Source organism: Ovis canadensis, chromosome 8, assembly GCF_042477335.2.
Source record: "Ovis canadensis isolate MfBH-ARS-UI-01 breed Bighorn chromosome 8, ARS-UI_OviCan_v2, whole genome shotgun sequence".
NCBI classification, from domain to species: Eukaryota; Metazoa; Chordata; class Mammalia; order Artiodactyla; family Bovidae; genus Ovis; species Ovis canadensis.
This window is the reverse complement of record NC_091252.1, coordinates 50,580,481-50,593,273: the sequence shown is the minus strand read 5'-3', so window position 1 is coordinate 50,593,273 and position 12,793 is coordinate 50,580,481. Positions and strand designations below refer to the sequence as shown.

The following is a 12,793-nucleotide window of genomic DNA, read 5'->3' as shown; positions in this document are numbered from 1 at the left end:
CTCCAGTTCTCTCCCAAAGGAAAGATTAAAATAAAATTTGTTTTTAGAATAAATGTTGTCATACCAATAAATCTTAAAATAACTAGAACTATTGAGCATGGAAAATATTTGAGGAGAATGCTACATAGTTCTTGCATAATGTGTACAAACACACACACACACCTCCATCCCAAATGTCAAAAAAGATACATTAACAGATGAACTTGCAAGTTCATGGAAAAAAAAGAATGAAAAAATGTATGTATTTTCAAATGTATTTTGAAGCCAGAAAAAAGAATCTTAAACGTTTTAAGGAGCCGCACTTGAGCACATGGAATATCAAAAACAGGTCATCTTCCCTTTTGAACTATTTCTTAGTCTGCACATTTGACATCTTAGACAAGTTTTCAGCTGCCTTTAGACTTCTTTGAAACCAGGCTCTTGTTTAATACAAGATAGGATGTCAGTTGATCAATATCCATTTGACTTAAATTCATAAGTCCACAACCTCCCTTAAGTGGTAGAACAAACAGGTACAAAGCCTGAAAATTTATTGTTTCTTTTTAAACTCCGAATGATATTTGCAGATGCCAAAAGGCATTTTGAAATCACTCACCTCTACTTCAGTAAAAATGAAACAGGGGGATGGGGAGGAGGGAGAATCTCATGAGGCCTTGCATGTCAAGTTTTTGCCCAGAGCTAATTTTCAGAGCTGTGTTATAAAACCCTGAAAATGGAGGTTTATAATGGAAATGCTGACAGACCCTTAACTATAGCAGCATGAATGGATATAATTAAAGAAAAGCTTTTGGCTACACCTAACTCCACAAATGAAAGACTGCCATTTTTATATTAACCTCAAATAACAGCCAAGTGAGAACTAGAAATATGATTCCAGAAAGGTAATGTGAAATGTTAAAGATGACTGCTAAAACTATTTGACATTCGGAGTTTTAAACATGGAGGCATTTAGTTAACATAACCAAGTCAGTATTTTCATAATGCTACTTAATCAGCAATAAAGAATGCTCTGGTGAGCCATCAGATCCAGTTAGCTGAAAGTGGCATATGAAGTTATTATTTCTTAACAGCCTAGAGGGAGCCGCTTCTCTCTATAATCAGTGATCTTAGTTCCTTCCTACCTATAATTTCACTGTCATACAGTTATAAAACTATTACCCAGTTCAACACACACACACACACACACATCCTGCACACACATTTATGCAAGGACTGGTACCTTACTCCCACCTGAATTACAAAACAGAAGAGATTGCTAAGGTAAAGTATTTCATTCTTTCCTTTGTCAGGGATGCAGTCAGGAATAAATATCATCAATCTATGTAACCCACCTTCTCCATCTAAATCAAAATTCAAGAATTTACCTTTGTTCTTAACTTAAAACGAAATGCTTATGCTTTAATTTTTAACAACGATTCAAATTATTTTTGAACTTCCTAATAATATTAATAGTAAAAATATTGTAGCATACCCAAAAGAGTCCTCTGGAAAGAACCTCAATGAATCCAAATTTGGAGTTAAGAGATCAGGAACACATCTCCTTACGATCAAATACCTAGAGGACTTTTCTTGTGTTTCCCCTCCCTCCCTTCTTTTTTTCTTTTTAAGGTAAACAACCCTGAATGATCTCTGGGGCCCTTACCCTGCAAATATCCCAAACTAAAGCAAGTCTGTCTTAACAATATTTGCTTGGAAGTATTGAAGATTGATAGAATAAAATGAAACCATGCAAGTCACAGTCCCTCTTATTATGTACTGCAATCAGTCTCATTGAAGGACTGTTGCAAATTACTATGCAAGCTTCAGAAACTTAAAAGATGGCAGTGCCTGTACCATGACAGCATTAATAATGACCTGCACATTACTACACCAGTCTCATTCACACACTGACCTCATACTTCTGTTAAAACTGCTTGATAATTTTGGTGACAGAAAGTTATGCATGATTTCACATTCTCTTATAGCAACTGCTTCTGATCATAGTTGAATAGTATAAAGCAAAACCAAAAATAAACATTTCTACAAAGAATTAAATATTATCAGCATCAACATTTGTGTCTTTTATTGGTTAGTCCCGTAGACCACACTCCTTGCCCCCTGTTCAAGATGACACCAAATTAACACACTCAAACCAGATCCAATTTTAAAGAAATTCCTAATATAAATGTAAAGTTACTCTCATTTTATATAATTGACAGTCTTCATTATGCCCTCTTGATTCCTACCTCTGTACTTCTGAATAGTGACCCTCATGGATTCAACAAAAATGCATTATAGTGAACAGCTTACAAGGACTTGCAAGCAATATTTTCCCAACACTACTGAAACTGCTTTGGTTTTAAAGCTAAAAACTCCTATTCCTTTGCCCAGGCTGCAGCAACATCGCCAGGCTGGTTTAGACCGGTTTTTAGACCCTCTTTTTCCTTCTTGCTTTGTATATTCAGACGAATATAAATAAACAAACCAAAAATGGTACCAGAAATGTGGAAATTTCTAACTGTGCCCAAAAAGCACAGGAAAATACTGCTTACTACTTATTTAAAAACTGAACAAAATGAATTTGGCACTTGGCAAAGTATAGCATCTGCTAATAAACTCTACTAGACTAAGAACAAACAAATTATTTCATGGAGAAGATCCAGAATCAGTAAAAGCTTCCTCTAATGAAGTTGGCTCTTCATTTACTTATCTATTTATCTATCCGTCCATCTAAATATTTGATTCAGCTTACATTTAGGGATATAGGGATGATTATCTGCATAAGAACTAGAGTACATGAATATAAAAACTATATAAAACCTAATGAGTGAAAACCCATGGACTGATCTCTATGAACACACAGCCCAATGTAAATTAAGATCATTAATATATGAAATTGGTAATGAAATATCCAAAATTCAGAAATTTCATTAAGTTTAGTATCTTTGAAAAAGATGCTACTTTTGTAATGTGCAACTAAGAAAAGGGAAGCAGTCTCTTCATTAACTTCAGACATGATTTTAAATAAAATTGTATTTCTATACCTAACTGCACTGAGAGTAGTATCTAACTTCTTAAGAACATGAACTTCAAAGGTGAAACTGCTATGTGAAAAGAGCCTTAAAGGCAATAAATAGCATGACCACTGTTCTCATCCATTACTGTTTGGGTCTGAGTGCATCTGCATATTTGTGTAATTCATGTAGATCTGAGAAAAGCTAAGTTTTGTACAGATGACTGGTGAACATCATCTACACAAAACTTGCTATAGAACAATCCTATCTCACTCTTAGAATACACTGCTTTAGCTGGGAGTATTTCATGTGTTTGGGGATTCCTTGGTGGCTCAGTTGGTAAAGAATCCACCTGCAATGCAAGAGACCTCGGTTCGATCCCTGGGTAGGGAAGATCCCTCAGAGGAGGGCATGGCAACCCACTCCTGCATTCTTGCCTGGACAATCCCCATGGACAGAGGAGCCTGGTGGGCTATATAGTCCACAGGGTCACAAACAGTAGGACATGACGGGGCTGTTAAGCACAGATCACTTCATGTGTTTGAGGCTACAACTCTGCAGCAAACTACTTAAAGAAAATAACTTTTTTAAAAAAATGGTACAATGTGGCCAAAATCTCCTTAAGTACACAAAACTGCATATGTTTCAATGAAAGTCACCTCAGATTTGAGTTCATGGTCTTGCTTAGAATGTCTGAAATATTCCTCTGGATAATAATGTTTTTTTTTTTTTTTTGATGGATAATAATGTTTTTAGGAGAGGCATGGACGGAGGGGCCTGGTGGGCTGCAGTCCATGGGGTGGCTAGGAGTCAGACATGACTGAGGGACTTCACTTTGACTTTTCACTTTCATGCATCGGAGAAGGAAATGGCAACCCACTCCAGTGTTCTTGCCTGGAGAATGCCAGGGATGGCGAAGCCTGGTGGGCTGCCGTCTATGGGGTCGCACAGAGTCGGACACAACTGAAGCGACTTAGCAGCAGCAGCAGCAGAGAGGCAAGATGGGGCCAAGAGGCATGGCTCCTGGATTGCACCAGAGTTGAATTTTATAAGCTTGCATGTAAGCTTTCTTTCGAAGAAGCGCTGTTTGAAAGGACAGTTTGAAAACTACTGATTTACACTACAATGCAGTAAAACTTCCTTTAACTGCTCTCTTTACAACTGAATTTCATGAGTGTGTCGAAAGGAAAACTTTAACACAGAATCAACACAGGTAATAATATAAAACAAATTAATACATTAGCACATCACTGGAAAACATACCTGATTCTGGCCAGAACAGCTTGTAGAAAACTCAATACTGTCCTAAGTTCAGTTTCTTGACAAGCTCGTAGAAGCATACTAAAGCCATCATTAAGCAGTTTTTCATGAGAAGGATGCAGGCAATGGCTTGTCTCAAACACCTCCTGAACGCTGTCCATATATATAGAAAGAAGGGTCCAAAGAGTCTGTCTTTGTCCCATTTCATCGTTCTTAGATACCAAGAACTCCTTTGCTTTCTCCCGGAAAGCATTTGAAAATTTCTCAGCCAAAACACCAATGTCCAGATTTTTCTGGGTATACATTAAGAGGAAGGCCATCTGACCCTTCCAAATGAGAGGAGATGTTTTAAAAGTAGGCTTGAGGAAATCCAGGAGGCCTAAAACATGACTTGCTACATCTTCCACCTCTGCCACAGCTGCTAACAGTAGAAAAAGGCTGAAAAAGTTCTGCAGACCAACTTCAGTTAGTTCTTCCATTCTTTTTTGATGGAATTTAGAATATATCCTATAAAATTAAAACAAATGAATTATTAACAGCTTCATTCACAAAAATCCATCTTTTAAAACAACATTTAACTCAATACTCATGACAGTCTCATCACTTTAAATTTTTAGCTATTTCTACATAATGGGGCTATTGTATCACTTTTGTTGCTTAGAAAACAAAACTCATAGAATATGCCTCCCCTCTCAACCTTCAAATTTCTCAAAGATGCAGCAAGTATCTATAAGTGAATCAAAGGATTCAGTGGCTTTCCCCAAAGGACAGTAGAAGAAATACTATTTTCCCCATAGTACTTGGCTTCTCCTTTTATTTTAATCCCCCCATTACCTTTCTTTTTCAATGTTTATTGACAAATAAGAAAGAATATATAATTCTTTTAAGTACAACTTGATGTACTTTATAGAACTCTTAACAGGGCAATTTTATATAACAATGTTCCTTAAATTCTTTCTCCCTCTACCCTTCACAAAGACCTGGCTCTTACTATACTTATATGTTAAGACAATGCAAAGTAATGGAAAAATTATTTTTACCTACTCACAAAGAAAAATTATTAGTGCTCAAATATCCAAGACTAGCCATTTAAAAATCTGTTGTCAATACTACTTAATATAATTAAGAGCTGATACATTTTAATTAATTAAGTGATCAGAAGTGAACACCATTCATTTTTAATCTTACTTAGGGATTGTTGTTTCTCTGCAATTTTTATAATTGGTTTATTCAAAACAGAAATGACTAATGCTTATGAGAAGTTAAATGTTTATTTATAAATAATGAAGCTGATAAGCTCCTGAAGATAAAGATCTAATTATCTTCACATCCTCCCCATCATATCCATGATAGGCTTGGTATACAGTATTACAAATCCAATTTCTTTAAGCAATAAAGTTCAGAGTATTATGCTTTCCATAAAAACATTTAAGATTCCAAACTAAACTGGCAAACAGAACAAAAGAAAAGTAACTACTGTTTGAGCTACCTAATTACTGAAGGTTTAACAAAGATACCATCAAAAAATATATTCTAGATAAAAATCCAAACTGTATCACCAAGAATTATTCATTGTGTGAAACAAACAGGAATTTCATTTAGAGATTACTGAGAAGCATCTACCAGAAATAGTAAGTATTCTGCCACAAAAGCTTCCATTGCTTAAGCCAAGCAAGCGGTGGAGAACAGTCAATTGCAGAGGGCTAGGAAAGGGGCTCATAGGCAAAAGTAGAATAAGGGAAGACAGTAAGAATCACACCCATTTAACAAGCAAAACTCTCAAAAAAGGACAACACTAGGCAAATGTGACCAAACGTTTGTTTTACCACACCAGAAACGAAAATGGCATACTCCTCAAATGAGGACATCAGAGGTTTTGCTCCTATTATATTCTGGCTAGTTTTCATTCAAGAAAGCTAGGCTTGTGAGACTGATGGACTCAAAGAACACAAAATTTTATAGACTGAATCTATCATCTGCCAATTCATAATCTCGACATGATTTTTATTTCTGTAAGTTTTAATAAAATATATGCAAGGAATTACATGAAACATTACAATTAACTTTGGCAAGAAAAACAACAGTTGTCTTTTATCCCTGCACTTAATACAGGGGATTTCATTCTTCAGGACCGATGAGATAAATAAGAAACTAAAATCTTCCCTAAGTTAGGGATATTAGGTTGGTTTCATACTGTAACAGATTGGCAAGATCAAAATGCTCCATATTTTGCTGTCCTTGAACAAATACATTTAAGAGATAAACCATAAAGACATCCAAGCACAAATTACCTTAAAAAACACATAAAAACACTTCTCCAAAGATGTAAGTGAACATTCATGACAAAGAAAGATATAGCACACACCTTCCCTTGACTTGTTTCCAAGGATGAGGACCATTGTTCTTCATTGCTTTCTTGACAACTTTTGCCAAAATGCAAAGGAAAATAGTGTAACTACTGCTGGATTTATACAGGTCAAGACCTTGTTTATCACAGCAGCAGGTCTTCACCATTTCTAGCATAGCCAAGGGTGACTTAATGATATATGTAAGGCCTTTTAAAGGAAGCCAAGAAATACTGAAAGAACTATTCTAAAAGGAAAAAAACAGAAAACAAGTATTAAATCTCTGAATAAATAACAACAGAAAGCTGTAAATCCCAACTAGCTCATTAAAATTCAGACTCTTCTTAATCATAAAAAGTACACAGCCATTACCACATATTCCCCCTAAAATAAAAATTCCATTCAGGCACAGAATACAAAGGAGTGTTTTAAATTCCTGGATTATCCCCAAAATGTCTTTTTAACAGTTTGTCTGTTCAAATTAGGATACTGTCAAGATTCATACACTGCATTTGGTTGACATGCTTCTTAAATCTTTTATCCTATAAAAATTTCCAATGGATTCATCATACCATTTAACAGGTAATTTATTGTGCAGCATTTCCTAAATTCTAACTTTAGGGGCTTATATCTTGCTACATTTCAAGATCTTCCTTACATCTTCCTGGAGTCACTTAATGTATTCTTTCATCTGCTATCTATTCTGTAAATTGGTAGCTCTATCTAGTGGACTGATCAGATTCAGGTCAAGTTTTTTGGTGAGAATCTTCCAATGGCAGTCTTGAGTACTTCCCATTTCAGTTAGCAAAGAGGCACGTAACTTCTGACTTTCATTCTTTTTGTGATGTTAAGACTGATCACGCTGATCGACCCATTTGAGTGACCCCCACCATTTGAACAGCCAGGGATGATCATCATCCAGATGGCTTATTTCAACAGATGTGCAAGATAGTGATTTTCTAATTCTCTCGTTCCTTCTAAACTAGTTTGAAATTTGGTATTCTGAAATATCAAATTTCAGAATATTCGGAATATTCAAATTTCAGAATATTCAGTTTATATTTTCCTTTATTTACAGTTTCTAGAATAACAACTTTTCTAAAAATACCACAAACTCGAGGATTTAAACACATAATCCACAGCTGTCTTTATTCTTTATCATGCCCAAATTTACCCAGCACTGGGGAATGGGAGCTCCTTAAAGCAGGCTCCTATGTTCTTTTGACACAACTCCAGCTTACTTGGATACCTTCTGTTTTCAGGTATAACAAGACATTACAGACCCATCTTGTATATATTCTGCCTGAAAATTAGAATTGGTCATTTCTCCAGCCAGACTGACCATACATTTCAGAGAAATGTATTGTCCTCATTTTTAATAAGTTCAATTATGTATAGACCCAAACTTGTAATTTACTTGTAAGTCCTCCATATCTTTTTCTGTCTTGATTGAACATTTCACTATATACTTACTCAGAAAACCAAACATTCCAAATCTTCTCCTCTCCATATACAAGTAACAATCCTTTAAATGTACTTTTAAAATTTTCTCTTCCAAATTTACTCTCTTTTTAAATTCACTGCCCCTATTTTAGTTCTCATTTGCTGCATTATTTACTTATACTACCATAGTGGACTACTATCTCATCTGTATCCACTTCCCTTATACTACTTTCAGAAAAAAACTTTCTCAAACACATACATAATGTGCCACATCTTTGCTTTCCAATGTCTCCTGGATAAATCATAACTCAACCGCATGCTATCTTTAACCCTTCAGAATCCAGCCCTGGACTAACTTTTCTACTTTCTTCATCTCCCGTATTTCTCCACAGTCACCTCAGACTCATCATTTAGAACTATTTAAAACAGTAGGCATAAATCATGTTTTTTCATGTCTCTATACTGCTACTGCCAAGTCACATCAGTCATGTCCGACTCTGTGCGACCCCACAGACGGCAGCCCACCAGGCTCCCCTGTCCCTGGGATTCTCCAGGCAACACTGGAGTGGGTTGCCATTTCCTTCTCCAGTGCATGAAAGTGAAAAGTGAAAGTGAAGTCGCTTAGTCGTGTCCAACCCTCAGTGACCCCATGGACTGCAGCCTACCAGGCTCCTCCATCCATGGGATTTTCCAGGCAAGAGTACTGGAGTGGGGTGCCATTGCCTTCTCCGTCATGTCTCTACACACTTGTTCAAAACACTATTCCTTTTGCTTGGATGTTCATTTTCTTCTGTACTTGGAAAATTCTACTTATTCCCCAGGCCAATTTAAAAAACTATGAGTTCATCAAGTCTTCTAGAAGTCCATACACTTCTACAAGTCCAGATACTCCTTCCTCTAGCATTCCAGAGTACTGTAACTCTCTTCTTTTTTTCTACAGTATGTGTGCTTCTGCCTAGTAGCCTAGAAGCTACTCAAATGCCAAGCCGAGTTCTTATTCAAGATACCATTAACTGTTCAATGTGCGGCAAGCAATCAGTAGTTGTTAGAAAACATTTATAAATGAGGATTTTTAAAAACATCTTTCTGGCACAATTCTGGTTTCTTTGCTTATTAATCTCACCCTTAAGAGAAAACGGACGTCAGATGCTCTGTTCCCCTATGTCAATGCTCTTTAGACAATGTGAAACATAAAGATATTTTTTAGCTACTCTAATCTACTTTGAAAAATTAACTTTAAGAAAGCTCTGTAATTATATATAATTAAACCATAAAAACATTCCCCAAATACCATGTTCAAATTCCAGGAACAAATTCATACTCTATTTACTCACCAGGTTCTTACTGTAATATTCCCACAGAATGGTGACAACTGCAATGTTTGGCTCCCAGAAATCACAAAGGGTCAAACAACAGTGAAGATACATTCGTAACTGCTCTTCTAGTATACCATCCTAAAAAATAAACTGAAATTGTGAGGAACTAAATAATGACCAACACACATTATTATAACTTGACACTGCTGCAAATAACCTGCTCCTGAAAAGAATATAAATATATATCACCAAGTCATACCCATTCTCTTCTTCAGACCAGAAGGTCTGAATCAGTATAATGTATATAAGTTTGCTTTAGAGAAGGTTAATATGATAACTGAAATTACATAACTCAGTTTGACTTTTAACTCAATTATTTAATAACTGCAAAGGTATTTAATAACTGAATAGTGTTGAACCCAGAGACTGAAGAGAAACCCTAACCAGAAAGTAGCATAAGTTATCTAAAAACACAGAAGACTCAATCATACTTAAGTAATTCTTTATAGAAATATAGGAGTTATTCTTCTAAAACTCAGAGCGTTGCCAAAGTACATATGTTTTAACCTTTTAGAATGTGGCAATAGTAAGAGTAAAAAAGTGACACTTTAAACTTATATATCAAATAACATGCATGTTTGTTAAAAGCTGACATAACACTGAATTCCAGTCAGTTATTCAAAGCTTACTATATATCAGGCACTATTCTAAGGTGCTAGGCATAATGAAGTTACACTTTGGGGAAAAAGGAAAAAGAGGATACAAAACAAGGATATAAACTGTTTACACTGATAAATGTAAACAGTTACAACCACTGCAAAAAGCAAAACAAAAGCAGAGTAATGTGGTAGAGTAACGGACAGAGGATGTGGGTCATATTTTTTTATCAGGAACTACGAACTGAAAGGCCTTTTTGAGGGTTAATTGCTCAGTCCTGTCTGATTCTCTGCAACCACACGGCTTGTAGCCTGCCAGGCTCCTCTGTCCATGGGATTCTCCAGACAAGAATACTGAAGTGGGTTGCCATCTTACTCTTCCAGGGGATCCTCCCCACCCAGGGATCGAACTCTGGTCTCTTGCACTGCAGGCAGACTCTTTAACATCTGAGCTTTTGAGGGCTGGAATTTCGGTTAAATGATTGGATGGAAAAGAGCCAACCACATACAGAAATGAAAAGTAAAGCACTAATGGCAGAGAAAATACATGGAAACTTCCTGAATTAGCAGTAAGCTTGGTATTATCGGAGAAGGCAATGGCAACCCACTCCAGCACTCTTGCCTGGAAAATCCCATGAACAGAGGAGCCTGAAAGGCTGCAGTCCATGGGGTCGCTGAGGGTCAGACACGACTGAGCGACTTCACTTTCACTTTTCACTTTCCTGCATTGGAGAAGGAAATGGCAACCCACTCCAGTGTTCTTGCCTGGAGAATCCCAGGGACGGGGGAGCCTGGTGGGCTGCCATCTATGGGGTTGCACAGAGTCAGACACGACTGAAGTGACTTAGCATTGGTATTACAGGATTAAGTCAGAGATAGTCAGGAACCATATCTCATTTAAGGCTTTTCAGGTCACAATCAGAAGTATGGACTGTATTTTAATTATGTTGGTAAACCTTTACAGGACTGTAAACACAGGGGTGACATGAAATGAATGTTTCAAAAATGCTACACTGGATCAAGCAAGATGACAACAGCAGATAAGAACAGAGGTATAAGATCAGTTAGAAGAGCTGAAAGAGAACTTCCAGCGTAACAGAAAAGCAGACAAAGGTTAAGTACAAAGCAGACATGCTGGAAATGTGAAGGTGCCTGGGAAACAGTATGCTTTAAGCAAAGAATTGTTGAGTGGATTCAGTATTGTCTCTTTTCAACAAAGGTATGTGGTTATTTCATTACAGAAGATTAAAATGTCTCCTTTTTTCTACTTCCTTCTCCTCCCACCAACTAAAAATTCTACGAGATAATTGTGAAACTGTAAGATTAAGACAGGCAGACAATTTTAGAGTTATGTTGATGGAATTTGTGGATGACTTATATTAAGGTATGAAAGAAAGATAGCAATTAAGGGGAATTCTTAAGTTTTGGCTTAAGAAAATGGATTGATGGAACCACTTCTTAAGGTGGCAAAGAACAGGGAGGGAACAGATGAGAGAGTGCACAGGGCAACCAAGTAGAAATATTACACAGACAATTTATGGGTCTACAGCTCAAGGAAAAAGTCAGAGCTACTGATGCAAATTTGGATATTACCTTCACACTGACGGGTTTTAGAGCTAAAAGCCTAGATAAGATCAATCTAGGAAAGACTGTGGACAGAAAACAGAAAAGAACCCAGAACTGACAGCCTATTGCTTTTCCAAAATTTAGGTATCAAGAAAAAGGAGGCCTATAAGCAAAATCCAATGAAGTAGATAGGAAACCAGGCATCATGCACTCTGAGAGAAGTATTTCAGAAAGGGAAGGGGATCACCACTTCCTGTACAAAGTTACATACTTTCATGGACACTTCACACACAGTTCTTACCTTCCTATTCGCCTTCAAGTCTATGAGTTCCCTAAGGGCTGCAATAATGTTCCCTAGGCCTAGCACGGTGCCTGCTTCACCAAAGAGACTCCGTAAATGTTTTATCAACAAAACAGATCTGAGTTCTAGTGTTGCTTTTCATCAAGTAGCTCTATGGTTTAGGGAAAGATATTTAGTTCCTCTGATAATTAAACTCATTTAACCCTCATTGGTCACTAACGTTCTTTGATTTTATCATGAAACTATTAAACTAGATGTAGGTTTATTCACATGTCACACTACTGATGTGAATTAAAACATACTAAATTAATTATGTTGCAAGATTAAAAAGTGAATTACATGAAAAAAGTGGGTTCGTTTTGAAGAGTTTTGTATTGCTTTGTTTGGTATCTGAAAATCATTTTACATGTAAAATTCACAAAAATTTATTATAAAAATTTATTTTATTTTAAACCATAAAAATATACAAAGTTTGGGGAAAAAAAAGGTTAAATACCAAGTATGTGTCTGATATATGATGTTTTACATGTTATTCATGTATGTCTCATATCATCTCAGTTTTACTACATTCATTTCCCCCCAAAAAAAAAACAAAAAACAAAAATGGGTTGAGGTTCAGAAATTATAAATGGCTTACCCAAGTGCATATGGGAAGGAGTTAGGACTCATGACTCCAAAGCTTGTTAGACATACTATAATACACCACCTTCCAAAAACATGAGGGAAAAAAATGAACATCTAATCAACACCAGATTTGATCAAGATTGCTCTTAGTGACCAGAGCAAGATTTGAATCAAAGTTTGTGAGACCAAAGCCCATGCTCTTTCCATTGCAACCAATCAAGAAGAAATTAAATACAGTATCCTGGGGGAGTTTTCCTTTTTTTTGTTGTTAAGGAAAGGAGATAAATTT

The 12,793-nt window shown here is 36.3% G+C and overlaps 1 protein-coding gene across 5 annotated transcripts in view; it reads right to left on the bottom strand.

The window, feature by feature from the left end:
• The window catches only part of MMS22L (MMS22 like, DNA repair protein), a 124,469-nt gene that overhangs the window by 78,931 nt on the left and 32,745 nt on the right, over window positions 1–12,793 (bottom strand). For all 5 annotated transcript variants that reach the window (XM_069599233.1, XM_069599234.1, XM_069599231.1 and 2 more), the window contains 3 exons: window positions 9,376–9,495; window positions 6,619–6,845; window positions 4,257–4,760 (listed from right to left, as the gene is read on the bottom strand). In XM_069599233.1, coding sequence (XP_069455334.1) covers window positions 4,257–4,760; window positions 6,619–6,845; window positions 9,376–9,495 — 851 coding nt within the window. The remainder of the gene's footprint in view (window positions 1–4,256; window positions 4,761–6,618; window positions 6,846–9,375; window positions 9,496–12,793) is intronic.